Source organism: Tachypleus tridentatus, chromosome 3, assembly GCF_004210375.1.
Source record: "Tachypleus tridentatus isolate NWPU-2018 chromosome 3, ASM421037v1, whole genome shotgun sequence".
NCBI classification, from domain to species: domain Eukaryota; kingdom Metazoa; phylum Arthropoda; class Merostomata; order Xiphosura; family Limulidae; genus Tachypleus; species Tachypleus tridentatus.
In genome coordinates, this window is record NC_134827.1 from 27,387,839 (window position 1) to 27,414,827 (window position 26,989).

General features: G+C 31.7%; 1 protein-coding gene across 2 annotated transcripts in view; it reads left to right on the forward strand.

The window, feature by feature from the left end:
- Positions 1 to 26,236, forward strand: part of LOC143246594 (uncharacterized) — a 41,654-nt gene extending 15,418 nt beyond the window's left edge. For both annotated transcript variants that reach the window (XM_076493587.1, XM_076493588.1), the window contains 10 exons: positions 324 to 457; positions 4,221 to 4,280; positions 4,919 to 4,974; positions 5,233 to 5,431; positions 8,463 to 8,517; positions 15,461 to 16,210; positions 17,603 to 17,673; positions 19,710 to 19,839; positions 22,258 to 22,382; positions 25,930 to 26,236. In XM_076493587.1, the coding sequence (XP_076349702.1) occupies positions 324 to 457; positions 4,221 to 4,280; positions 4,919 to 4,974; positions 5,233 to 5,431; positions 8,463 to 8,517; positions 15,461 to 16,210; positions 17,603 to 17,673; positions 19,710 to 19,839; positions 22,258 to 22,382; positions 25,930 to 26,085 (1,736 nt within the window). In that variant the 3' untranslated portion in view covers positions 26,086 to 26,236. The remainder of the gene's footprint in view (positions 1 to 323; positions 458 to 4,220; positions 4,281 to 4,918; positions 4,975 to 5,232; positions 5,432 to 8,462; positions 8,518 to 15,460; positions 16,211 to 17,602; positions 17,674 to 19,709; positions 19,840 to 22,257; positions 22,383 to 25,929) is intronic.
- Positions 26,237 to 26,989: the final 753 nt, after the last annotated feature.

Sequence of the window (26,989 nt, forward strand, 5' to 3'; positions counted from 1 at the left end):
CTGAGGCAAGACACCCAAGAGTGAACAAAGTATTCTACACATGTTATTGTTCGTATACTCTGTGAATATAGTTGCATTTAATTCTAATACAAGAAATATTTTGCTTATGAAAAATGGTATGAAGTTTCCAAGCTGATGCTACTAAGCAAGAACCAAAATAGAATTGACCAAGACAATAGAATTTTTGATAACCATTAATCAGTAACAACGTGGATAACAATGAAATGTGAAGTAAAAATTCATAAAGTTAGAACTAGCTTGGTAGAAGCTGTGAAACATTTCTCTTGGTTTGTACATTATTTAGATACTTGTATTTTATATAGCTCAACACCCTCTTAGTGCAAATGCAAAGTCTATTGTGAAGCAAGTTAAAAGGGAAGTAAGTGAAATTGAAGTCTGTCCAGATTGCTACAGTCATTGCTGTTCTCTGAAGGATGATTGGTTCATTGAACCATGTGTAAGTTTCTTTAACCTACTAGTAACTACATGTAGTATATGTAACTAGTCTTTAAATGGGGCTGGATCTCACCAAAGAAGATTGATTAAAGATCTTCTGACACATCCTTCGAGGTTAGGGTGTGTCTTTATACTAAATTTGTTGAATTTTAAAAATAAGTTCAATCCAGAAAATCCCAAAGAGGGTGGTTTTGGACATATCTTTTTGAGACCACTTCAAAGAAAGTTTTTGTTTGTTAATTGATAAATATTTAACTGAAATCCAATATCTTCAAGTCTCTATTCTAGCTAGTACTAAGGTCTACAGGCTGGTGGTAAATTCAGTATATTTGTCAACAAGACCATATCTCAGCATTATTAATTAAGCAGTTGCAGGCTTTTTATGGTTCTTCTATCACCTTTTTATGTTTAGCTTACAATTTAGCTCACAGGTACACTTTGAAACCAGCTACAAGAATGATATTGTACTTGGCTTGCACAGTATCTACCAAGGTTATTCTAAATGCTTCCTGAATATCTATAAGTGTCTTTGGAGATTAATAAATATTTTTTGTTTGGCTGTTAAGCACATGATGAGCTTGGCAGGTTTCAGTTAGCTTACCACTTTAAATTGCCATTCATAGCCCAACACTAAAAGTGTGTGGGAAATGCCTACTTTTTTGCCAATAAAAATGTTGAAAAACTCTTAGTTCAAATTAAGAAAAACTAGATTGGGTAGTTTGTTGTTTTTTTTTAACAAAAATGTTCCCCACTGGCTCAGGAGGGGCCTGTTAAAACATGCTTTTGTGCTATGCATTAAATTGTTTATAATTAGTGGAATATTAAACAAACAAAAAGACCTGCTCTCTAAAGGGAATAAATTCAGAGTTGATGCTTTTCATGCAACTCATATTTTACGTAATCTGCAGTTTATGTCAGGTTGACATAAGATATTAAGCATAGAAATGAATTCATCTTTTGGTTTGGTGAAATAAAATAATCATTCTAATTTATTGGTAATTAAAGTGAGGCCTAAAATTTTATTATAATTCATCTGTTATAACAAATAAAAAAAGCTACAAATATGAATCGTACTACACCAGCACCAAAGTCTTACCATTATGAGCAAAGCAGTTGATGGTAATGGAAAAGAAGAATGAGGGTGTAAGCCTGTGTCAATGAAAATGAATCTGCCGATGTTAGGCTTATGAAGATTGATTTTCTGAGTGCTGGTTTTTATAACAAAAATTCAATTTTTGTGATGAATGATTGGATCATAGTTAAAAGTGGCCAGCTGGAGTGAAGTATATGTTCCAAGACTGTAAGGTTATGAGTAGAAAAAAGGTGTGTAAATTATACTGCATGTGCAGTGGGTAAAGTATCGGGTTTGTTTTTGTAGTGGTACAAAATCCAAACAAGAAATATACTTTATGAAAACATTGACAAACAGAGAGAGAGTACACCTCATTAGGCCACTGTGAAAATTTTAGAATCTTCTAAAACTAAATCGCTGAAGAACATGTACTAGAAGGATATTGCATCGTGAAGGCATCACTGCAAAGTATTCAGGACAGCATATGATGTTACAAAACAGAACTGGCCTTTTCGTAACCTCAAGGATAGCATATGATGTTGCAAAAGTTAATGGGCTTTGATGTGATATGGATACTTCATATGGATTTGTTGTTCATAGACATTGTGAAACACATTTTCAAAGAGTACGTTTGAATCAAAATCAGAATTTGCTATTTTGATTGATGAATCCATTACACTTGCTTTTTCTTTATGTTTGTGTATCAGACAGGTGGCAGTGCTGTCTATGTAGGGATGGCATCTATAGTTCATTGAAATGGTATTTTAAATATCACCATAAGAGGTCATCAGTGTTTCCTTTGATAACAATGTGTAATGACTGAGTCAAGTCCAGGGAACATCTGTAAATATAGTAGCAAAAAATTTAAATTTCTTGTTCTTTCTCCTGCTTGTTTTTTATGTACATAACTCAGAAACCAGTAACATGGTGTCAGCCAATTTCACTAAGTTGGCATAGTTTTATATGGAATATCCATTTTTATGAATATTATTAACTAGGAGTAATTAACATAAAAAAATTCAAAATTTTAGGGGAAATGATGTTATCATTACCCTGTGAAGTTTGCTTTCATACAGACATTTGATGTTCCTTTGAAAATATTTAGGGGCCCGGCATGGCTAAGTGTGCTAAGGCATTCAACTTGTAATTCAAGGGTCGCGGTTTAAATCCCCGTTGCACCAAACATGCTCGCCCTTTCAGCCGTGAGGGTGTTATAATATGACAGTCAATCCCACTATTCGTTGGTAAAAGAGTAGCCCAAGAGTTGGCGGTAGGTGGTGATAACTAGCTGCCTTCCCTCTAGTCTTACACTGCTAAATTAGGGATGGCTAGTGCAGATAGCCCTCGAGTAGCTTTGTGCAAAATTCAAAACAAACAAAAATCTTTAGGTACATGGTAACAGGAATTACTAGCCAATAATAAACAATAAATATTATAGTCAGAACCTTATTGTATTTAGAACTTGGTTTTGAGAACAACATTAAAATTTCTATTGAAACACTGCATTAAAAAACAAACAAATCAAGGAAAACTTTTCAAAAGAGGAAAATCATCTTAATCAAATCACAAAACAACAACATTCACCTGTCATAGTTACGTTAGAAGTAAAGTTTCTCTTTGCTGTGCAAAGCAGTGAACCATATTCTTTGTATGCAAAAATCTAGCTCTTTCATTTTATATCCACAGAAAGACAAACTCACTTAAATATGTTTCCTTTATTGAACTTTTTAGATAATTCATGGTTAAATTTAATTTAAGGAAGTTTAAGAAATAACAAGAATATTGTACACGCATCTAGAAAGTACATGGTTTTCTATCATAAACGATGTGATAAGTTTCTTTAATAGAGTGTACTTTTAAAATTCAGACATCAAACGTGCTGTGCAAAGATGATAATTGTTCTAATAGCATTACAGTTGTATCTGTTTTGTAAGCTCTGTTATGGATTATCCTGAACTGTAAATCTTTTTATCTGAAAAGTATTGCAAAGATTTTGGTAGTCTATTTTTAACTACAGAAAAAAGAACCATCAACATCATTCTAATATCAACAAGCAAGTGTAGAAAAGGGTTTTTGCAAGTAAACTTAACTATAACACCTTTAAGAACTACACTGTTAACAAGTGGTTATCATGGGTGATGTTTTATGCCTAGTGTTGAATCTTCCCTGGAAATTTTAAACCTTTTTGTTTTTTTCAAAACTTGGTTGTAGAATTCTTATGTGTACATATATTGACTTCAGTTTGTTTCTTTTTTACTTTAAGTGTGAGGTTCATTTTCTGTGTTTGAAGCTGTAAATTATGTGTTTTGAACACTTGTAACATTGGAAATTATTTTCTATTGTCTTAATGTTTTTTGATCACTATGCACTTTGAATTATGCAGAAAATATTTAAACATTATAACATTAAACTATGCTGCTGCTTCCAGTTAGTGTAAGAAACTGTTAGACTTTGAAACTTCCATTTCATGAAGTTAATAAAATGTGATCTTTTATTGTCTAAAACAAAAGTCGTGAATGTATATCTTACATTTTTCTAATTTTTTTTCTCAGTTATTGGTAAGAATTACTGAGTGTAGGAGCTTTAAATTGTAAATATGAGTTTAATTATTCTTGTTACAAATTATTATTTGTATAGTAAGTTACTGAGGAGTTTTATCTTTATAAATAGCTATCTCTGTTTATTTTTTCAGAGGATATCACACACTTTGATATATGCCAAGTTAAAAGGTTATCCTTTCTGGCCAGCAAAGGTGAGAAAGTATTTCAAACTTTGATTATATCTTTGTCAATTTATATATTTATGTAAGTTTTTAAATATATTACATACAAAACATATTATATTTTGTTCTGTGGATAAAACTGTCTCAGTACATTTCCTCGAACATAATATAATGAGGTGATATCTGATCCTTCATAAGTATTTGACTTTAGCTGGTGGTGATAATTGGTATTTATGTTTTTAGGTAAGAGGGAAACTAATAAATGCAGAATCTGTACTGGATTGTTTTTAGTATTTGTAAATTATGTTTTCAATAGCTGGTACAGTGCAGGTAAACTTGAAAAAAATGAAAAGGAAAAGTCACTGTTAAGAAATGTAATAAAAATGTTACTACATTTAAAGTTCTTCTGTAAATTTATATATTTTGTCTGTATGTTTAATAGTATTAATAGTAAAGTTAATACAGATATGGTTGTGTTAGGTTTTTAACAAGTTTTCGGTGAATTGTTCTACAAATAAGTATATTGTTTTCAAAGAAGGGCATAAATATGTACGTATTTGCACACACACAATTTTATGTACGTGTTCAGTTATTAATTTGTTCTTGTAATATAGATATATATTTTAAATAAATTATACACTGAAATATTCTTGTAATGATGTTTTTAGGCTGTAAGGGTCTTAAATGGCTTCATTGATGCCAGGTTTTTTGGTGCTCATGACAGGTAAGATATTCTGTTTTTAAATCTAACAAGTGTATATTTTTTTCTACTCTAAAATAATGAAGACTAACTTCCTTTTTGCCATAGTTTTATAAACAGTCATTTGAATGGTTTATCTTCTGTAAATCTATGGTTAAGTGTCTTTAGGAAAGAAAAAAAAAAAATTAATTTTGAAGAGATGTAATAAGTAAGTTTGTTAAAAGCACATGCCATCCATATATAGAAAAATGTTCTAAGGAAATTTGTATTGTTTTTATTTAGAGCATGGATTCCAATCGATAAGTGCTATTTGGTTTCCAAAGATCCTCCAACTCCCCTCAAAAAGAAAAATATGGCTCTTCAGCGTTCAGTTGAAGAGCTGCAGGCACATTTAGTCCGGCTTCAGAAGAAAAATATTCCTTTTAGTTATGCTCCATACAAGACAGTAGTAGATCCAGATAAAATTGTCACATTATCCAAGGTATGTTTTCTTATCACTTTTTAAATAACTTTTGTAATGAAGAAATATGCTCGACATATTATTTTTATCCCCAGTGGTTCAATATAGGGGTTTATAACACAAAAAATCAGGTTTTGATGCTCATAGTTGCTACTAGAAATAAATTTCTAGCCTTTTAAAATTTCACACTTAGAGAATATCAAACAACTAAGTTCCAAGATCATAGCTAAAAGAGATAATTGTTTGCTGTACTTTATTTATTGTTCTATGTATTAAGAAACACAAGTTTCATGACATATTTCTAAATAGTCATAACTTATACACATATGACATATAATAATTTAAATGTTTCTGTGTAATATAAAATACCAGTTCACTAAAACGGTACTGAATCAATTTAATAATATTTGATACAGTAAAGTGAGTGTATGTGTACCGAGTTAATGCACATTATGTAATGTTAGCTAGTTATGACTGGAAAGTAAATATAATAAAAACAAATATATAGCTTTATGCAATTTAAGTTACTTAGACTAAACCTGTCTATTTTCATCCATCTTCTACCATCTTCAGATGCCTTGTGACGATACTTTCTAACCATGCAACTTGACCATACCTAAATCTGCTGTCCTTAGTTGGGTGCGACTGGGAGCTGAATGAATTGTGTTAAATATTACTAGTTCACTAGCACTCGTAGCTGCATATTAAAATTCACAAATTTAAAATACAATGAAAACTGCAGTACAAAGAGATATATTTGTTGTAAGAAGAACATGATGTAATCTGATGCTCATAACAAAAAGATCTGTACAAAACCAACAACAGGATGATTTAGTAACTTCAAATTAGGAGTTATAATACAGCTAATGCACTATACATTGTTTGTGTTAGCTCGTTAATATCTGTCTGGTTTTGATTTGCTGTTTTTAACGTAGTACTTCTTTATGATTTGGTTTAATTTTACTGGACGTTTTAGTGTTAACATTCCATATATATGAAAATGAATACATTTTAATGAAGTTAAATTAGCACAAGAAAAGACTGCATTAAAATCAGTAGATACAAACCTCTGACTAATTATATTAGTTTATTGTAACTATTTTTCATGAAAGAAAATATTTTCCTTTCTTGGTTTATTGTTCACAATCTTTTAATAGTAATGTACCATACTCTTATTATAAGCATTATAACTTTGAAATCGGGTCCATGCATCTGTTTGTTTTAACTTGTTATGTTAAACATTAACAGACAGATAAAAGAATAAGTTGTAAAATTTTCATTATTTAACTATTTTGCCTAAACCTTAACATGTATACGATACACAGTTTGAATACAGATAGTAACACTGCAACAATTATGACTTAACATAGTTTGAAATGTACTGAAGTTTGCAGTGATTGAGCCAAGTGACATAAATATTAGTATAAAGAAAAAATTGAAAGGTGGACTTCATTTAAAAAATTGAAAGGTGGACTTCCATTTAAAAAATTGAAAGGTGGACTCCATTTAAAAAATTGAAAGGTGGACTTCATTTAAAAAATTGTTTCATTATTAGGATTTTTGGTCCACTTTTACCAGTGCTTGATGTCCAAGTTTTTGAGTCGAGCAACAGTGATGAAAAGATATGAAAGTGAAAACACTATCTTATAAAAATTCTACAGAAATATATATCCATTTCTGTGATAAAATGAAGATATTTCTTGTCTTATTGGGATGTTTCTTACACCTACCTGTCTGATGTATCTTATCTGTATGGTTAGAAAATATTGGAGAAATGAAACTGATTGTTGTAAAAAAAATAACGGTTAGAGTAGTAACATAGAAATATTTTGATACATTGTTTAATTTTGTATTTGTGTTTAAGCATTAACAGTTTCAAGTATTTTGATGGTTTATCAATAAAGATAGTTTCAAGAAAAGTTATGAGAATTTAAACTGTGCAAGATAGTAGAGAACAAGGTAGATTTCCTTGTTGTGCGTAAACCTTTACAACTTTAAAAATATGCATTCTTTATTATGATAAGCACCAGATGGACCTCTTACATTATTTTGTACCAACTTTTTGGTTGTATTTTTCCATCGGAATGGTCCAGGCCTATAGGCTGCACAGTTGAATCTTGTGTTCATGCTTTGAGCTCCCCAGGGAATTGATGTTATATTTCTTTTCATATTCCACTTACCTACAGCTGTTTATAGTATACTTCTTGGTTCCTTTTTTGGAGTTTCATCTTCAACATTTCAGAAGTTCTCTTGTGATCGCGTGATGTACTTCCCAGGATAAGTTTGCACTGGTATGTTTTAAAGTGTTGTTCTACTTTTGCTATTATATCTTTCTGGAGGCTGAAGCAAGAGAACTTCTACATTCTGTTTGCTTCTAAGTTCCAGTTTCTGTCGTATTAAGGGTATCTTAGTCATTTAAACATATAGAGGCAAATTTATTAAAATAGATGTGTACTTCAGTTGGTACGCTCGAGGGTTTGTATAGGTTTGTCTCATTCCAGTATGGTACAAACACATGACAAAGTTGTTGGATAAAAGAGTAACCTTGTTGTTTTTTTGGTGTGAACAAAATTATGAGTGTGAACTCACTGAATAATGAGTGAAGATTTTAACGTGATAGTGAAAATTTTAAAAACTGTTTGAATGTATAGATGTTTTCATGTAGAAATTGGTTTTGGGTCTAAAACATTTTGGAGAAAGTAATAAATCAATAATTAATAAATATGTAGAAAAAATTTTTTATTTCAAAAAGCAGTATACATTGCAAGTGTAAGAAAGGTTTTTTATTTTTTAAACTAGGTGCTTACATGTCTTATGTATCATGGTTAACATGTTCCAATCTTGCCAGTAAATTGGACTGTTTTCCCCAGACGTTTTTGAGGTAATTTTGGCTTAAATCTTGTAATTTCTTGATATCAACACCCAACACTTACAAGTATAAACCTATACACTAATAGATGAAGCGAATTGAAGAACATATGTTTATAGATTTCTATTTTGCATGGGAAATATTTTTATCTTTTAAAACATGAGTGGTTGTTATTTCTTCTAGTCAAGTGAAAAAGATGAAAGTTTTGATAAGAAAAAGAGTCATCTGATAAAACAAGGTATGGAGTTTAATAAAATATGAAACATACTGAAAATACAAATGTATACATAGGCTGTGTGTGTTTGAAACTTACAGTAACATTAAATCTGTGAGAATGGTTATGTATTATATTTTCAAATATAAATATGGTACTGTGACACCTTATAACTTCTATTAAACTGTGTTATTAATGCTTTAACACTTTAAAATTAAATAATTGGGCATTTACAGCAACTGAGAAACCTGAATATGTTTGAATAATTGTGTGTTTTACTGTGCTATTTATTTTCTAACACTTTACTAACATAAATTTGTGTTTATAATCACTGAGATATTGTGCTCTGATATAAGTGTTAATATTAGCATCACAGACCTTCTTTCACTGACTAATTTATGACATTTATAACTACTGAGAAAATAAAGAATGAAGGTTGGAATTAGTATTGCATTGTTTCGGTTGTAATGCATTCTTCGAACAAGCTTGTACAATGTAGTTAATGAGGTATTTATGTGAGAATGAATTTATCATTGTTACCATATTGTTAATGTTGAAACTTTCCTCTGTTTAATTGTTGTACTGTTAGCTATTAAAACATCATGATATCATTTCTGAAATGAAGTGTTTTTAGTAAGGAAACAGGACATGATGCTACAAGTAAACATTTGAATTATGATTTGAGAGTCAGGGCAGGTCAGTTTACTGAGGTGATTTTGTTACAGTTTTACCAGTAGGAATATTATGAATGAAAAATAAACAAATAGCTCTTTTACAGACTTTTAAAATATCAAAAATGTATTCTTTATTCAAACTGAATTGGAAATACTTTATGAATCACAAGGTAAATTATGTTAATAATACCCTTGCAGAATTTAAACGTGAATGTTAACTCTTCAGTGTTGACTTGTAATTGTTGCTGTAAGTAGATCTATACAATTTAGTATAATTGTTATACAAAAGTCCTATTATTGTGATGTAATTTCTTTTGTAATCATGTTACTTGAAATGTGGTAATTTTATATATATATTCTTTTTGTTTTTGTAAATGTTGCTAAACATTGTGTTTCTAATGACAAATAAACTTTATAATTGTTTGATAGTGAGAGAGATTGTCTATAAACAAAGTTTATTAATAGAATTATAGTTTTGTATAATATTTCTTTCTCATCTTCAGAGACTCTTAAACCCAGTAAACTAACTTGGCTGTTAACTAACAGTTAATAGAAGCCTGTACATAATGTTTGTTGATTTTTAATCGCCAAACTGACAGAAACTAGAGATGGGTTTGAAGACATAAGTTGTTAGGATTAACTTTAGCATTAATGTTATTAAATTTGACAACTGGAACTTAAAGGAAAGATTATGTTCTGTTATTTATCATATAACTTCAAATATATGATTAAGTTTTTGACAGTTAACTTGAAACAAAAAGTAAGTCACCAGCACTTGTCTAACTATCTCATTCTTAAGTTTTCCAAAGGCAAAAATTGATCTTACGTTACAAGTAAGAAATTTTAATTAGTAATTTCAAACTCTGATGTTTGAAGCTTCAACCTGGGCCTTCTAGGTAACTCTTTTCTACACAGACTACAAGTTTTTAACTTCTTTTAAGAAAGTCTTATGTAAAACCTAATATCTTAGAATGCACCTTTTTTGATAAATGTTTCTTAATCATTCATCAAAACTGTCATGAAACCACATGTGAACATAAATGTTTGTTCTACTGTCTTTTCATATATATAGAAACAAGTGGTGGGTGAATAGTTTGTTCTAAACTTTGATAAAATAACATCATAAGCCAAAGAGAGAAAGAAAGTGTGAAGAACAGTAAACTTTGATAAAATGGCATCATAAGCCAAAAAGAGAAAGAAAGTGTAAAGAACAGTAAACTTTGATAAAAGAGAAAGAAAGTGTAAAGAACAGTAAACTTTGATAAAATGACATCATAAGCCAAAAAGAGAAAGAAAGTGTGAAGAACAGTAAACTTTGATACAATGACATCATAAGCCAAAAAGAGAAAGAAAGTGTGAAGAACAGTAAACTTTGATACAATGACATCATAAGCCAAAAAGAGAAAGAAAGTGTGAAGAACAGTAAACTTTGATAAATTGACATCATAAGCCAAAAAGAGAAAGAAAGTGTGAAGAACAGTAAACTTTGATACAATGACATCATAAGCCAAAAAGAGAAAGAAAGTGTGAAGAACAGTAAACTTTGATACAATGACATCATAAGCCAAAAAGAGAAAGAAAGTGTGAAGAACAGTAAACTTTGATACAATGACATCATAAGCCAAAAAGAGAAAGAAAGTATGAAAAACAGTAAACTTTGATAAAATGGCATCATAAGCCAAAAAGAGAAAGAAAGTGTGAAGAACAGTAAACTTTGATACAATGACATCATAAGCAAAAAAGAGAAAGAAAGTATGAAGAACAGTGAACTTTGATAAAATGACATCATAAGCCAAAAAGAGAAAGAAAGTGTGAAGAACAGTAAACTTTGATAAAATGACATCATAAGCCAAAAAGAGAAAGAAAGTGTGAAGAACAGTAAACTTTGATACAATGACATCATAAGCCAAAAAGAGAAAGAAAGTGTGAAGAACAGTAAACTTTGATACAATGACATCATAAGCCAAAAAGAGAAAGAAAGTGTGAAGAACAGTAAACTTTGATACAATGACATCATAAGCCAAAAAGAGAAAGAAAGTGTGAAGAACAGTAAACTTTGATAAAATGACATCATAAGCCAAAAAAAAGAGAAAGAAACTTTGTGAAGAACAGTAAACTTTGATAAAATGGCATCATAAATAAAAAGAGAAAGAAAGTGTGAAGAACAGTAAACTTTGATACAATGACATCATAAAAAAAAGAGAAAGAAAGTGTGAAGAACAGTAAACTTTGATACAATGACATCATAAGCCAAAAAAGAGAAAGAAAGTGTGAAGAACAGTAAACTTTGATACAATGACATCATAAGCCAAAAAGAGAAAGAAAGTGTGAAGAACAGTAAACTTTGATACAATGACATCATAAGCCAAAAAGAGAAAGAAAGTATGAAGAACAGTAAACTTTGATACAATGACATCATAAGCCAAAAAGAGAAAGAAAGTGTGAAGAACAGTAAACTTTGATAAAATGACATCATAAGCCAAAAAGAGAAAGAAAGTATGAAGAACAGTAAACTTTGATACAATGACATCATAAGCCAAAAAGAGAAAGAAAGTGTGAAGAACAGTAAACTTTGATAAAATGACATCATAAGCCAAAAAAAGAAAGTGTGAAGAACAGTAAACTTTGATAAAATGACATCATAAGCCAAAAAGAGAAAGAAAGTGTGAAGAACAGTAAACTTTGATAAAATGGCATTATAAGCCTATAAGAGAAAAAGGTTATAGAACAGTGATTTTCAACTGTTTTTGGATTGGCCCACCATTAAGTAATATAATGATATAATTATCATTTTCTTTTTTTAATATTTAAAAACAATAAATGAAATGTAATTGAGCAAAAACCAATCTTGGTGTGATACACTTTTCTATTTTCTTCCCATACCTGCCCTGTGTACCTCGGTGTGTCAGTGCATGCTGTTGTTTACTTTGTTTGAGCTCATAGCTATTCCTAGTTATTATGTCAGGAAAAAGGAAGAAGAGAAAAGTTGATTTTGAATGTTGTGTTCTAAAGAACAGTGGAGCGTGGACTATTTCATTATTGAATCATGTAACAAAGCATTGTGCTTAATATGCAATGAAACTATCACAGTGCTTAAAGGATACAACCGTCGTAAACATTACCAAACCAAGCACTCATCAAACTTTTCTCAGTTCACAGAAAAGCTACTTTCAGATTAATATGAAACCTTGAAATGTAACTTATCACATCGGTTTGTATTTAAGAAGAAAGCCGAGAATGAAGTTGCAAGAGCAAGTTTCCAAGTGACAGACCTGTTAACCTAGCAAGGAAAACCATTTATCGATGGTGAGCTAATTAAATTATGTATGATTGAAGCAGCTGAAGAAATGTGCATAGAAAAAGTAGACTTATATAAGACTAATGGCATTTTGGCAAATACAGTTGCTCATAGCATTGATGACATTGAAACGGTGTTGTGTCTGCTGAAAGTCAAGGACAAAGAGTTCTAGCACTTTTCCATCACACTTGATGAGTCAACAAATGTGTCCAACACTTCACAGTTTCTGCTGTTTATTCATGGAGTCAATATTAATTTTGAAGTGACTTAAGAATTAGCTTTTGTGCACAGTATGGATGGAAAAACCACAGGTGAAGATGTGTTCAAAGAGATCGAAAAATCACTAACTCGGTACAACCAGGAATAGAAACAGCTGAATTGTGTTGCTATAGATTATAGTAAAAACGTGTGGTGCAGGAAGAGACTTATTTATGCAATTTTACAAAGCTGTTGATAGTATGGGTTGTTCCAAGTCTATGGTTCTTCACTCATTATTTATCAGCAGGCAATGTGTGGAAAATATCTGGATATGTTGTGTGTCATGGAACAAGTAGTTTCAACAGTGAACTTCATTCACTCTTATGGGCTCAACCATAGTTGTTCCATGAATTTTTGTTGGAAATAGAATCAACAAGTCCCCGCTATTACAGTGGTATGTCTCCGTATTTACAATGCTAAGATCAGGGGTTCGATTCCCCTCGGTGGGCTCAGCAGATAGCGCAATGTGGCTTTGCTATAAGAAAACACACAAAGAATCAACATATCCTGATTTGCCCTACCACACTTCAGTTCAATGGCTTAGCTGTGGAATTGTTATGTTGTGATTTTTTTGAGCTTATAACTGAGATTGAAATTTTCTTAAAAGAACTGCTCTCACAATTACTCACAAACAGCGAATGGCTTTGGAAATTAGTTTTTTCTGTAGATTTGATTGCGTACCTGATTGACTTCAATCTTAGATTACAAGGCAAAACTGTGCTTATCTGGAATGTGTACACCAAGGTGAAAGCTTTTTGACAAAAACTAATTTTTTTTAGTCCCAGTTGATGAGGAGCTGATTCAAACACTTTCCATGTTTTTTAAAAGAAGCAGGATCCCCATTCGTACTCAGGTTTGTACAATATATCCTTCCTGACCTGAAACTACAGTTCAAGCAAGAAGCGGGATCCCCATTCGTACTCAGGTTTGTACAATATATCCTTCCTGACCTGAAACTACAGTTCAAGCAAGAAGCGGGATCCTCATTAGTACTCAGGTTTGTAAATATATCCTTCCTGACCTGAAACTACAGTTCAAGCAAGAAGCGGGATCCCCATTCGTACTCAGGTTTGTACAATATATCCTTTCTGACCTGAAACTACAGTTCAAGCAAGAATCGGGATCCCCATTCGTACTCAGGTTTGTACAATATATCCTTTCTGACCTGAAACTACAGTTCAAGGAAAGTTTTTTAATCTTGATACGAGCACAACAGAAATAAGGATTTTCCACCATCCATTTGAATGTGTTATTGACGAACTATCACCTGAAGTTAAAATAGAAGTGATTGATTATCAATCCAGTGACATGTTGAAAGACAAATACAAAGAAAGAAGACTGACAGTTCCATAAATGCCTTCCAAGTGATTAGTATGTTCATTTAAAAAAATACTTTACTCATGGATTTATTTCAGTTTTTGGCACTACCTGTTTCTGTGAAAAGACATTTTCAAAGATGAAGTATGTGAAATCTAATTACAGATCAGCCTTATCTGATGAGCATTTGCAATCGCTTTTGATGACAGGAAGCAGTAACTTTGAACCTCAATTAAGCGTAATTTTATCGGAAGAGCACTAGTTTTGTGTTTCTCACTAATGTTAAAAAAAAAGATTGTGCAACTTAAATATTTTCATTTTGTGCTCTTATGAGAAATAGACTAATGATATTGTATTCTAATCATGTATACATCTGTACTTAATTTTACCATGACTCTCTGGCCCATGAAGCCTAGAAAGATCTACTTCCTGTTCTTTGTCCAAAAATGCTTGGAGACTTCTGTTGTGGAGGACACATTTGATGGTCATTAGGTGATATGTAAACTTTCTGACTAATCATATAACTTAAATGAATGTCATCCTTTTTATAAAAACGTGTATATGTTCATAAGGTGGTGTATTGGCCAAAAAATAAGGTGGTTGTTCATTTTTGAAACAATCATTTATAAAGCAGTGGGATCAGATATGGCATACTAGCCGTCATACTCTTCAAGGCTTTGTATGACGGATTCTGTAGCCTCAAAATCATGCTAAACGTTTTAGAGCTATAAATGTTTCATGAAATTGATGGCTGAATTTGATTTGAATAACTCGAGAGATGGCAGTGGGTGCCTGTTGAATATCTGCTTTCTCTCTAGTCTGTCAGTTGGAAATTAAAGGATGGCTAGCACAAACAGACCTTGGGTAGTTTTGGGCAAACAGTTGAAAGAAACCAACAAGAAACCTAATTTGAAAGTATTAAATTTTTAAGGTAAAACAAGATATACAACTTTGTTTATAATAATAATAATGAAAACAAACTTGCTACATTCTATGAGAAAATAAAAGCCTTTTTAAAGCTTTATAAGATAAATTTTTTTTTCTCTAGAAGAATGTACTGCAAATAATGGGAATAATTTTTAAATACAAAATTATGTATTCATCAAGCAAATCCAAATTGAATATTAAACAACAGAATGTTAAATTTATAATAATACGAAACACCATTTACACACACCTACACAATTTGCACTGACTTTTTATATTTTATACATTTTGAAGAAAAGTAATATTTTGCTTCCAAAGAGCTTTAATTATAGTTAACATTTATTTATTCTGTTATGACACTTAGTTTTATTATAATAATAATGTATTATTATTGCATTGTTAATGATGGTCATATTAATAGCTGTATTATCAACACTTTAATTAGCTAAAATGTTTCTTTTTTTGATGATAATTAATGTCTTCCTTTGATCAGGAAAAATGGAAGTCAAAGAGGAAGGAAATGGTGTGGTACAAACTTCTACTAGAAGTAACAGTTCAGAAAAAAATTCGTCGAAAAAACGAGGGTGTCCTAAAAGGTATTTAGAACAGTCAAAAAAAATTATTGTGTCCAAAAAACTTAAAGAAGATCCTCACCCTAGTCATGAAACTGTCAGTTTAACTGAAAATGACAGTAACAAAAATTATACATCGATTCGAAATGAACAAAATAGCTCTCTAACTGAAAACGGTACTTCATCAGTGACTAAAATAGAAAATAAACAAAATCAACGAACTTCAGGCGGATTGCATTCTGGTGGTGATGATGAGCTAGCAGAAGATAAACTTGTAATAGATGAAGATCATAACAGTGAGGCAAATACTAAGGAAGTGGTTAGTAGTCAAGGTGAATTGAAGGGAGATAAAACAGAAGTAAAATCATCTAACGTGCATTGCACGCAGTTACAGTTAGACGACAAAAGACCAGAAGAAATCAAAGTACAAGAAAATTCAAATGGAGCTGTAAGAAATGTTTGTGCTTCCAGTTTGGCAGGAAAAACTATTCAAAGACAGGATAGATTAGTAAATGTAACAAAAGTAAAACAGAACTACAGAAAACAACCAGTACTTGATGGCATTAATACTAAAGTTGATATGGGGAAATCAGAAACGTTTTCCTCATCACAAGGAGCTACAGAGATCCTGCATATAGGTACAAGGTCACAAAGCAGTGTTGTTTCAGAAGGTGGGTATCTTTGTAGTGTTTGCCTAACAGTTGGTGTAATACTATTTAACAATTTCTTTCACATAGCAAATGTGTAGACATTATGAATGTATGTTTTCTTTTAGCAAAGCCACATCGGGCTATCTGCTGAGCCCAACGAGGGGAATCGAACTCCTGATTTTAGCGTTGTAAATCTGTACACATACCACTGTACTAGCAGGGGGGCTACGTTATGAAATGTATTGTTCTGTGAAGGTGTTTATGTTTTGTTGATGTGTCATTCATATCAAAATATTGTTGGGTATAAAACTACTAACTTATGAATCACATTTCATAATTTGTTTGCTAAACGTTTACCATATTGGCCTAATTACAGAGTATTCTTTAATATAAGGCAACCCTCATTTTTAGAAACAATGGGAAAGAAAAAAAAGTGTCATAATGTTTTTTGTTTTGTTTTTTAAGTCCACAAAATTCATTACTATAACTGAACAGTGCTTGAGGATTAGTTGCAAGAACTGGCAATGACCTCAAGTCTGTGTGTTATCTGGACATTCTGGAATGATACAAGCTAGAGTTTGAGGATGGGGCTCATGTGGTCAGCTGCAACTACAAGTCAGCTTTGAATTTTTACAACCTAATTACTAATAAAAAAACCCACCACCTTATAATCAGGCAAATATGGTACTTATGTTTTTGGTAGATCAATAAGCATAAGTACTGTAATTTTCATAACAACCCAGTTATTACTAATTAGTGTGTTAAGCACTGTCATAAAAAAACTGTCATAACCAGTTAAAACATAACCACTGTCATAACCAGTTATAATAACCAGGTCATAACCAGTTAGTGTGTTGGTACTTACTGTCATAACCAGTTAGTGTGTTAAGCACTGTCATAACCAGTTAGTGTGTTACTGTCATAACCATAACCAGTTAGTGTGTTAAGCACTGTCATAACCAGTTTTGGTAGATCAATAAGTCATAACCAGTTAGTGTGTTAAGTACTGTCATAACCAGTTAGTGTGTTAAGTACTGTCATAACCAGTTAGTGTGTTAAGCACTGTCATAACCAGTTAGTGTGTTAAGTACTGTCATAACCAGGTGCACAAAGTATTCCATAAGTTTCCAGAGGAAAATTTTGCTAAAAACGTAGTCTGATTTTTTTTGGTTTGTGGAATTTGTGCACTTTTTACTTTGGATGCATGGAGATATTTATTGCAGGTAAGTAGATACCAGATATATGGAGTTCACAGAAATTATTTGTGTTTATTGTTTTGATCTTTTCTAGCTTAGGTTATCACATGAGATGAAAAACATTGCTATTAAATAATAGGCCAGTAAACCTTTTAAAAAAGTTTTTACGTTATCTGAAATGTAACTTTAACTTTCAATATTTACTTTCTTGATAAAGGTACCACTTGGGATGAGGGTAAAATTCTAGAGGTGCTTGGAAAAAAGGAGTCAGATATACCCTCCTCTGAGGTAAGTTTATGATCTACAATACACATGTGTGTTTACTGTGTGATATGGGTTTTATTTTTATTATACGTTGTAAACTGTGACACCAAACTGTTCATGCAGTTCAGTGTTTGTTAACTTGTTGTTTTGGCTTATTTTAGTTTGTTGGAAGTAAACAAACACAAACATATATATAACTATATTTGTATTGGAAAGTATATCACTGTATTTTACTGAGACCTGAGTATAGGATTTTCATTCGGTATACTTGCTTGTTTTGATACTAATACCAGTAAAAATTGATCTAATTTCAAGCAGCATCAATATTGTTACTATGCTGTAGCTAAAGTCTCTGTTCCTGAGGGTTATGTTCTCTACTGGAAATTTAACGAATTAACAAACTGCAGTAACTTATCCATAAATCACATATTTCCCCCTTTTTTTTTTTCTAAACGTTCTACTATTTTTCAATATTGTCATGTCAGTGATGAGTTTTTATAAACATCTAACTGTATTAAAACTGAAATAGTGTTGAAACCCAGGATTTTTTTGCACTGTTTATCTGTTCCTATCCTGCACTTCGCATTTAAAAAAAACATAAAAATTATATTTCACATACTTTATTTTAATACTTGTACCAGCCGTCTTCAGAATACATTTTTGTATTTCACATAAACTGTAATAAACAGTTTTAACATTTAAACAGTATTTAATGATAGAGATTATATGATGTATTGTCACAAGCTGTATCTCTAACCCAGAACTATCTGTGAATATAATTTCAAGTGTTACAACACATAATGTTGAATAAAAGGCAAGCGATCAAATTGAATATATTTATACATGCATAATGTGTAGAATGGAACATATCAGTTTGTTAGGACTACAGAGCTGAGACTAAAGAATTAACAAAGTTTAAACATATTTAATTACATTCTCCTTATATCTGTGTAAAATGTTTCGTAGTTTTTAATGGAAAATGTGTATTGATATTAGAAAGGAAAAATACTACACCCTTCATTAAATGTGAACTTAAAGTTGCACTTTAGTGTGCGTTTTCTTATAGCAAAGCCACATCGGGCTATCTGCTGATTGCACCGAGGGGTATCAAACCCTGATTTTAGCATTGTAAACCTGCAGACTTTCTGCTGTACTAGCAGTGTGGGCATTGCACTTTAGTAACACAGCTAGTAGTGCACATACAAGCTGTTGTATCTTAAGCAATACCTTCACAGTTATCTCTGGATTTGATCACCTAAAGTCAACAAGCTTCTAGAAAACAAGCCCTCTTATCAACAGTGCTAATGTAGGGTAAAATGTTTTAAGTTGCAAAAATGAAATAACCAGAAAGAGTCATAATCAGAAGATTTAATCTTCCCTAAGAAAGGGTAGTTTGAGTATCTTTATGTTAAATACTTTGTGACTTATTAACTTTAGTCCAAAGTTATGGTGTAGTGAGATGAGTGTTATGCAAAGTGCTAGATGCTTTATTACTTCAAAACTAACAAACCTTACAGAAGTACTGTATTCTACTTTGGGCATCACATTGTGTTATTTTAATTTTCATCTCTCTGATTCTCTCATTTCTTATGCAATTCAGCTGTGCAAGTGGAAATAACTGAGAAGAAAGTTAAAAATTAGGGGAGAGATAAAATAAAAACAGGAATTAAAAAGTCACTCATTCACTAGGGACACCAAGGAAATTATTAGATAAGATCTCAAAACATGCCTTGAGGAAAAGTTGAAAACTGGGAAGAATGATCTTGAAAGAAAATCCTGGCAGAATCTCCTAATATACATAGGAAAAAAACAAGTTATCTTCCCTCTATTAACTGGTGTTTTTTATGGGTGGTATTTAGCTATATTGGGTAAAGTTAGTTTTGCAAAATTGCCAAGTGTTTATTAACAGAATCTCTATTCTAGTAAAGAAAACAGTTTTGTTTCTTCGATATTTATTTATTAAAATGCCAGGGATGTAATTTCTTAAGTAATGAGAATGTATTTGTTGTTGTTTATTGCTGTAAAAATATTATAATTATATGTTCATCTTTATATCATAGTTGAAGTCACTGTTGGACAAAGCTGGACAAGTAGATAGCCTGACAAAAAGGGTCAGTTTTTTAGAACAGGAAATACAGAAGTTGAGATGGTTACACGATCAAGAAGTTGTTGAAATGAAGCATAATCATAGTAGGTTAAAATATAGGCTCTAATGTAACATGATGCTCTCATATAATAGTTTACAAGATAAATACAAAACTGGGAATTTGAAAACCTGCAAATAGGAAGAATTGTAAAAAGAAAAAAGTAAGGGAATAAGGGTGGAGGTACCATAGACATTATGTACTTAAAATACAAATTCCTGTTTTAGCTCAATGCTAGTTCCTAGTAAACGCATAAATCCAGTTTTCAATATTGACAATTTTGGAGCTTTGATATTTAGTCACGTGCTCTGAATCAATAGAATCAGTGGATTTAAGAAAGTTCCTCTCTCTCTCCATAGATATGTTTTTCCAAACATTTCCTAACACTGAGATAGTACTGAGAATACATTTATCTATAATGGTATCAAATTACTTTGATTGCTTTAAAAATTGAAATGAATAAAAATTGAGCTCAGGAATAGAATACAATAAAGCTGATTGAACAATCTGTCTGTAGTGAACATAGAACGTGACAAAAGCTGACTGAACAATCTGTCTGTAGTGAACATAGAACGTGACAAAAGCTGACTGAACAATCTGTCTGTTGTGAACATAGAATGTGACAAAAGCTGACTGAACAATCTGTCTGTAGTGAACATAGAACGTGACAAAAGCTGACTGAACAATCTGTCTGTAGTGAGCATAGAACGTGACAAAAGCTGACTGAACAATCTGTCTGCAGTGAGCATAGAACTTGACAAAAGCTGACTGAACAATCTGTCTGCAGTGAACATAGAACTTGACAAAAGCTGACCAAACAATCTGTCTGCAGTGAACATAGAATGTGACAAAAGCTGACCGAACAATCTGTCTGTAGTGAACATAGAACGTGACAAAATCTGTCTGTAGTGAACATAGAACGTGACAAAATCTGACTGTAGTGAACATAGAACGTGACAAAATCTGACTAGTGAACATAGAACGTGACAAAATCTGACTGTAGTGAACATAGAACGTGACAAAATCTGACTGTAGTGAACATAGAACGTGACAATATCTGACTGTAGTGAACATAGAACGTGACAATATCTGACTGTAGTGAATATAGAACGTGACAATATCTGACTGCAGTGAACATAGAACGTGACAATATCTGACTGCAGTGAACATAGAACATGACAATATCTGACTGCAGTGAACATAGAACGTGACAAAAGCTGACTGAACAGTCAAAAACAAAAAAAAAACATTTGAATATTTTTATTACAAGTGTTATGAAAGGGGAGCTTCCATTGTGTTCTTTTTAGGGAAAGTTATAATTTGTATGTATTTCACCAAAGAATCAGCTGGAGTCTTGAATGTATTGATAGGAAATATAATTTTTACGTTCTAGATACATCTGCTGTTTTTAACATGAAGAGAGGTAAAATGAACTTTATGCTGTGTTCTGATTGAGACTAAACTAAAATGTAGATCAACTGATCACTGATAAGGTGTTAAACAGTTTTTATAACTTAAAAGGCAAGACCATGTTTTATTATTAGAAAGTTTTCATTTTACACTCTGCATGTTGAAAACATGTTTTGACAGAATATTTAGCATGTGACTTAATATTGTTACATATTATAATTTATCTCGGAGGAGTCTCTGATTTATTGTTACATATCTTAAAGTATTATGATTTCAAATAACCAGGAATTTTAAATTTAATTTAAAAGTTAATTGAATCTCAATATGTATTAAATTTATGTTATTTGCCAACAAGATTGATACACACAATTTTCTTTTGTAACACATGTATATTTCAATTTACAAACAATAGTACAGTTTATAATAATGGTTATTAGAAACAGTTATTATAAATATTGGTTTATATACAGTAGTTTTACAAGCTACATTGAGTCTTCTGTCTAGTCTAGAACTGAATGTTTTTATTGATGGTCCAGGCCCACAACAAGCAAGTTAATTCTGTGTTGGTTCTCTTGGTTGGCATCATGCAGATTATAAGCTGATGATTTTACTGACGAAGATATTTAATGTCCTCCTAGAAATAATAATGTCCAAAGTTAATCTAGTAAAGGTGAATGGTTTGTAATGTTCAAAATCTATAAACATTCCTGGTCAAATTCTGTAGTTTTTGATCAGTAGGTGTTAACCATAATTGTAGCTTCTGAGTCTTATAGCATACTATCTATATGTGACCAACAATGTTGTTTCACCAGGCTTTTATACCAATTAGGTGAAATTCTTGAATGTTGAACAATATTTGAAGATATGCTAGTGTTATCATGAAATGTATATTGTTAATTCTCACTCTTGAGAATCTTCTACAAATTTAAAGAACAGGCGAGACTTTGAAAGACACATTTAACAATTTGTCACATGCATCAAAATGAAACAAATGTAGATTTTAAAATAAATGTATAACAGCAAATCCATTACAATATACATATTTATTTTTTAGAATTAACTTTATTAGAAGTACGAAGTAGTTGGGAACATGAACAAAAAACGTGTGTGGAAAATTTAAACAAAATACATGCAATGGAGAAAGAAAGAGAAATAGAAGCCACAAAGAAAAAGCAATGGGTAAGCATGTAAACTTTGTGTTATTCATAGACAATGATATTCTACAAGCATGTAAACTTTGTGTTATGCATAGACAATGATATTCTACAAGCATGTAAACTTTGTGTTATTCATAGACAATGATATTCTACAAGCATGTAAACTTTGTGTTATTCATAGACAATGATATTCTACAAGCATGTAAACTTTGTGTTATTCATAGACAATGATATTCTACAAGCATGTAAACTTTGTGTTATGCATAGACAATGATATTCTACAAGCATGTAAACTTTGTGTTATTCATAGACAATGATATTCTACAAGCATGTAAACTTTGTGTTATGCATAGACAGTGATATTCTACAAGCATGTAAACTTTGTGTTATTCATAGACAGTGATATTCTACAAGCATGTAAACTTTGTGTTATTCATAGACAATGATATTCTACAAGCATGTAAACTTTGTGTTATGCATAGACAATGATATTCTACAAGCATGTAAACTTTGTGTTATGCATAGACAATGATATTCTACAAGCATGTAAACTTTGTGTTATGCATAGACAATGATATTCTACAAGCATGTAAACTTTGTGTTACATAGACATGATATTCTACAAGCATGTAAACTTTGTGTTATTCATAGACAGTGATATTCTACAAGCATGTAAACAGTGATATTCTTTGTGTTATTCATAGACAGTGATATTCTACAAGCATGTAAACTTTGTGTTATTCATAGACAGTGATATTCTACAAGCATGTAAACTTTGTGTTATTCATAGACAGTGATATTCTACAAGGATGTAAACTTTGTGTTATTCATAGACAGTGATATTGTGTAAGAATGTAAACTTTGTGTTGTTCATAGACAGTAATAACTTATTGCTAATTTTTAGCTTTGTATGATAAAGATTGGATACAATTTTTATGTGTTTATTAACACAAATTTGTATTAGTTACATTACATGTAATTTTTGTAGAAGGAGAGTTTTAACCTGTAAAAATTTCACTTATATTTATCTGTTTCTTTAAAACCAATAGCAGGAAATTAAACTTACTTATGTCTGTATTAATATACAGTAGAATAAGTTGCTAGTTTTAAGTTAATTTTTGTTTAGTAAGTTAGTAATACTGGATAAGATAACAACTACATTAATGTCACTGGGAATGCCAAATAAAGTATGCTAGTGAAAATATACGTTTTCAGTCTTGATGAAAATCTCCTTGGATTCTATAGCAGTAACTTTATTAGTAAACCTGTTTCCTGATAAAAGTGTCAATACTCACATCAGCCACCCCGAGATATATTTTTACTTCAAGTGGGTTTCTCATCATCATGAATTGCTTCATCTGGAAGATTTTTTTTTGTGTGTGACAATACAAGGATGAGAAAGCATTACAGTTGATCTGACGTTATATTAATGGTACAGAAGCAATATAGCAAGTAATGACATAGAGAAATCTTGTATAAAAAGCATTACCAATAAGATATAATGTAGGAAAATATAGGAATCACATAAAAGGATTTACCATTGGTCATATGAGGTCTGTATCTTGAGAAAATGTAACTTTTGTTGGCAGTAATGACAGGCATAAACAGAGTTTCTGAAATACCGCCATTAAAAATTACTACCACACTACTTTAGCGTTCTGAAAAATACCTTATAAATAGTGTCTGTTCCTGAACTTTTATCTGTTTCCAATTTAGCATCATTAGAATTTACCATGGAATGTAAATTTCTGTCGTGTTTGGGAGTGAAATTTCTTGTCAGTACATAAAATGTATAATAACAACAAACAAATGTACTTGACCCCAGTGATGGGGGAAGTTTATGCTAATCTATCAAGTTATTTTATTTACTTTAAAAAGGTTAAATGTATTGCACTTTTGGTTTTACTCTGAGCTAAAGTTCTGAGTTACTTGTTCCACCCACCATGAAATATAATTCTCGAGTGTTTCATTTGTCTAAGAGCCACACAAGAATAACATATGGTAAATCAACAGTTTTATTCTTTAAGTTATGTCACATTTTGATATGTGAGTGGTCGTGTGACTAATTCCTAACTATTTAGTGTAAAATATCCTGTTTGTGAAGTAAAATATGGCATGAAAATCATTCGTGTCTGTTCTCCTGTCATTTCTAAACTGAATATTGAGTTTTGCCTCTGTACAAGATTTTCATGTGGAAGACAGACAAAAGCTTGGGCAGGTGTCACCATTTGCATCACATTCTTAATATATAAAAGTATTTAATCTATCTAATCTCAAGTACAGATGTATCATACTTTTAGTGATATAAACATAGGAAAGAATCAAGTTGTGAAGGAAAATAAAAATTCTGTAAACCTTTTATTTCAGTCATTTTAAAATATTGTTCATACTGTTGTGGTTGTAGTTTAATTCTTATACCTTATTTAGTTGTCATGAACTATTTGGCCCGGCATGTCCACGTGGGTTAAGGCATTCGACTCCTAATCTGAGGGTCATGGGTTCGAATTCCCATAGTACCAAACATACTTGCCCTTTCAGCCATGGGGGCATTATAATGTTACGGTGAATCCCACTATTCATTGGTAAAAGAGTAGCCCAAGAGTTGTGGTGGGTGGTGATGACTAGCTGCTTTCCTTCTAGTCTTATTTCCTTCTTGAGTCTTACACTGCTAAATTAGGGACGGCTAGTGCAGATAGCCCTTGAGTAGCTTTGCGCAAAATTCAAAAAACAAACAAACATTAAACTATTTTAATTTTCAGAATGAAGTGAGTAAGTATTTTGAAACAGTAGCCTAAAACTGTAAAGCATTGGATAGCAGTTTGTATCTGGTAGCAAACATGTAAAAAAACAATCTTGTTAATTAACCTTAGATATTATGTAGTGGTTTACATGTAAAAAACCGAGAATAATGTTAATTAGTTGTAGTCAGTATTAGATAATAGTTTGCATGTAAAAAAATTGTTAGATGGTATTGAATAGTGGTTTACATGTAAAAGTGATTGTCAATTGGCTTTAGTCAGAGTTTGAAATATTAGTTTGTGTTAAAAGCAACAACAACAAAACGACCAGTTTTATTAATTAACCTTACAGAAATGGATGATGTTTTGTATGTGAAAACCATCATGTTAATTGGCCATAAGTATGGTTACATGTTGAATTGGCTTAATTAATGTTTCATTACATACATCGTTCGTAAACTTTTCAAAATATTCTACAAACTTCAAGAAAATTACAGAAAGACAGAGGTACTTAAAGGAGTTTGTCATGTGAAAAACTGCGTTACAGTTGGACAAACTGAACTCTACAACCAAACATAATATAAAATGTTTTTATTTTTTAATTTCTTCACAATAAACCTCAACTTTAAACTTAACACTTCAGTTAATATGTTAACTTGTATGTACATGTCTTTTCAGCTTTCTTTTATTAGGAATTACAACAGAAAATTGGTGTAGATAAAAGATAAATTCATGTTATTTAAAAGTTTTGAACTTGAGGAAAATTATTTTCATGTTTTCTGTTTCATCTGGTATTCGTTTTGAATTGTGAGCTGTTGGTTTTTGTTTTAGTGTGCTAACTGCAGCAAGGAGGCTCATTTCTACTGCTGTTGGAATACAAGTTACTGCAATCACTCGTGCCAACAAGCTCACTGGCCCATTCACGTAAACACTTGCAGTCAGACCCGTGAAAGTTTCACAACTTCTTTCTCAGATACAAGCACCTAGTTGTGTAGACTATTCTCAGTCCAGTAAAGACCTGAGCCTCTTCATAGTGTCAGTTTTGAGGACTACCAAGTTGGATGTACACTGGAAGCTGTTATTGGTGCTGTTCTTCTCCACCCTCTTTATAGTGTCAGTTTTGAGGACTACCAAGTTGGATGTACACTGGAAGCTGTTACTGGTGCTGTTCTTCTCCACCCTCTTTATAGTGTCAGTTTTGAGGACTACCAAGTTGGATGTACACTGGAAGCTGTTATTGGTGCTGTTCTTCTCCACCCTCTTCATAGTGTCAGTTTTGAGGACTACCAAGTTGGATGTACACTGGAAGCTGTTACTGGTGCTGTTCTTCTCCACCCTCTTCATAGTGTCAGTTTTGAGGACTACCAAGTTGGATGTACACTGGAAGCTGTTACTGGTGCTGTTCTTCTCCACCCTCTTCATAGTGTCAGTTTCGAGGACTACCAAGTTGGATGTACACTGGAAGCTGTTACTGGTGCTGTTCTTCTCCACCCTCTTTATAGTGTCAGTTTCGAGGACTACCAAGTTTGATGTACACTGGAAGCTGTTATTGGTGCTGTTTTTCTCCACACATTATATATAAATATCATTTGCAGATTTTAACCATCAGACTTCTATTTCTACTATATCTATGAAATAAAGAATTATATTGTAAATCATTATTATTTGGTTTAGATATATTTATTTGTACTTTCTGTTGTGATTAATGAGAGAAACTGAGTTTTCTGACTGATAGCAGACATTTTTTAACTTTTATTGTTAAACTATATACAGTTGATTCCTTGTAATGATGTTATGAATGTTACTTTCAATATTAGTTGCTTATTCTCTTGTTGGTGCTGCAACATACAAACTTTTGAGCATTTTCTCAACATTTCCAAAGAATCATAAT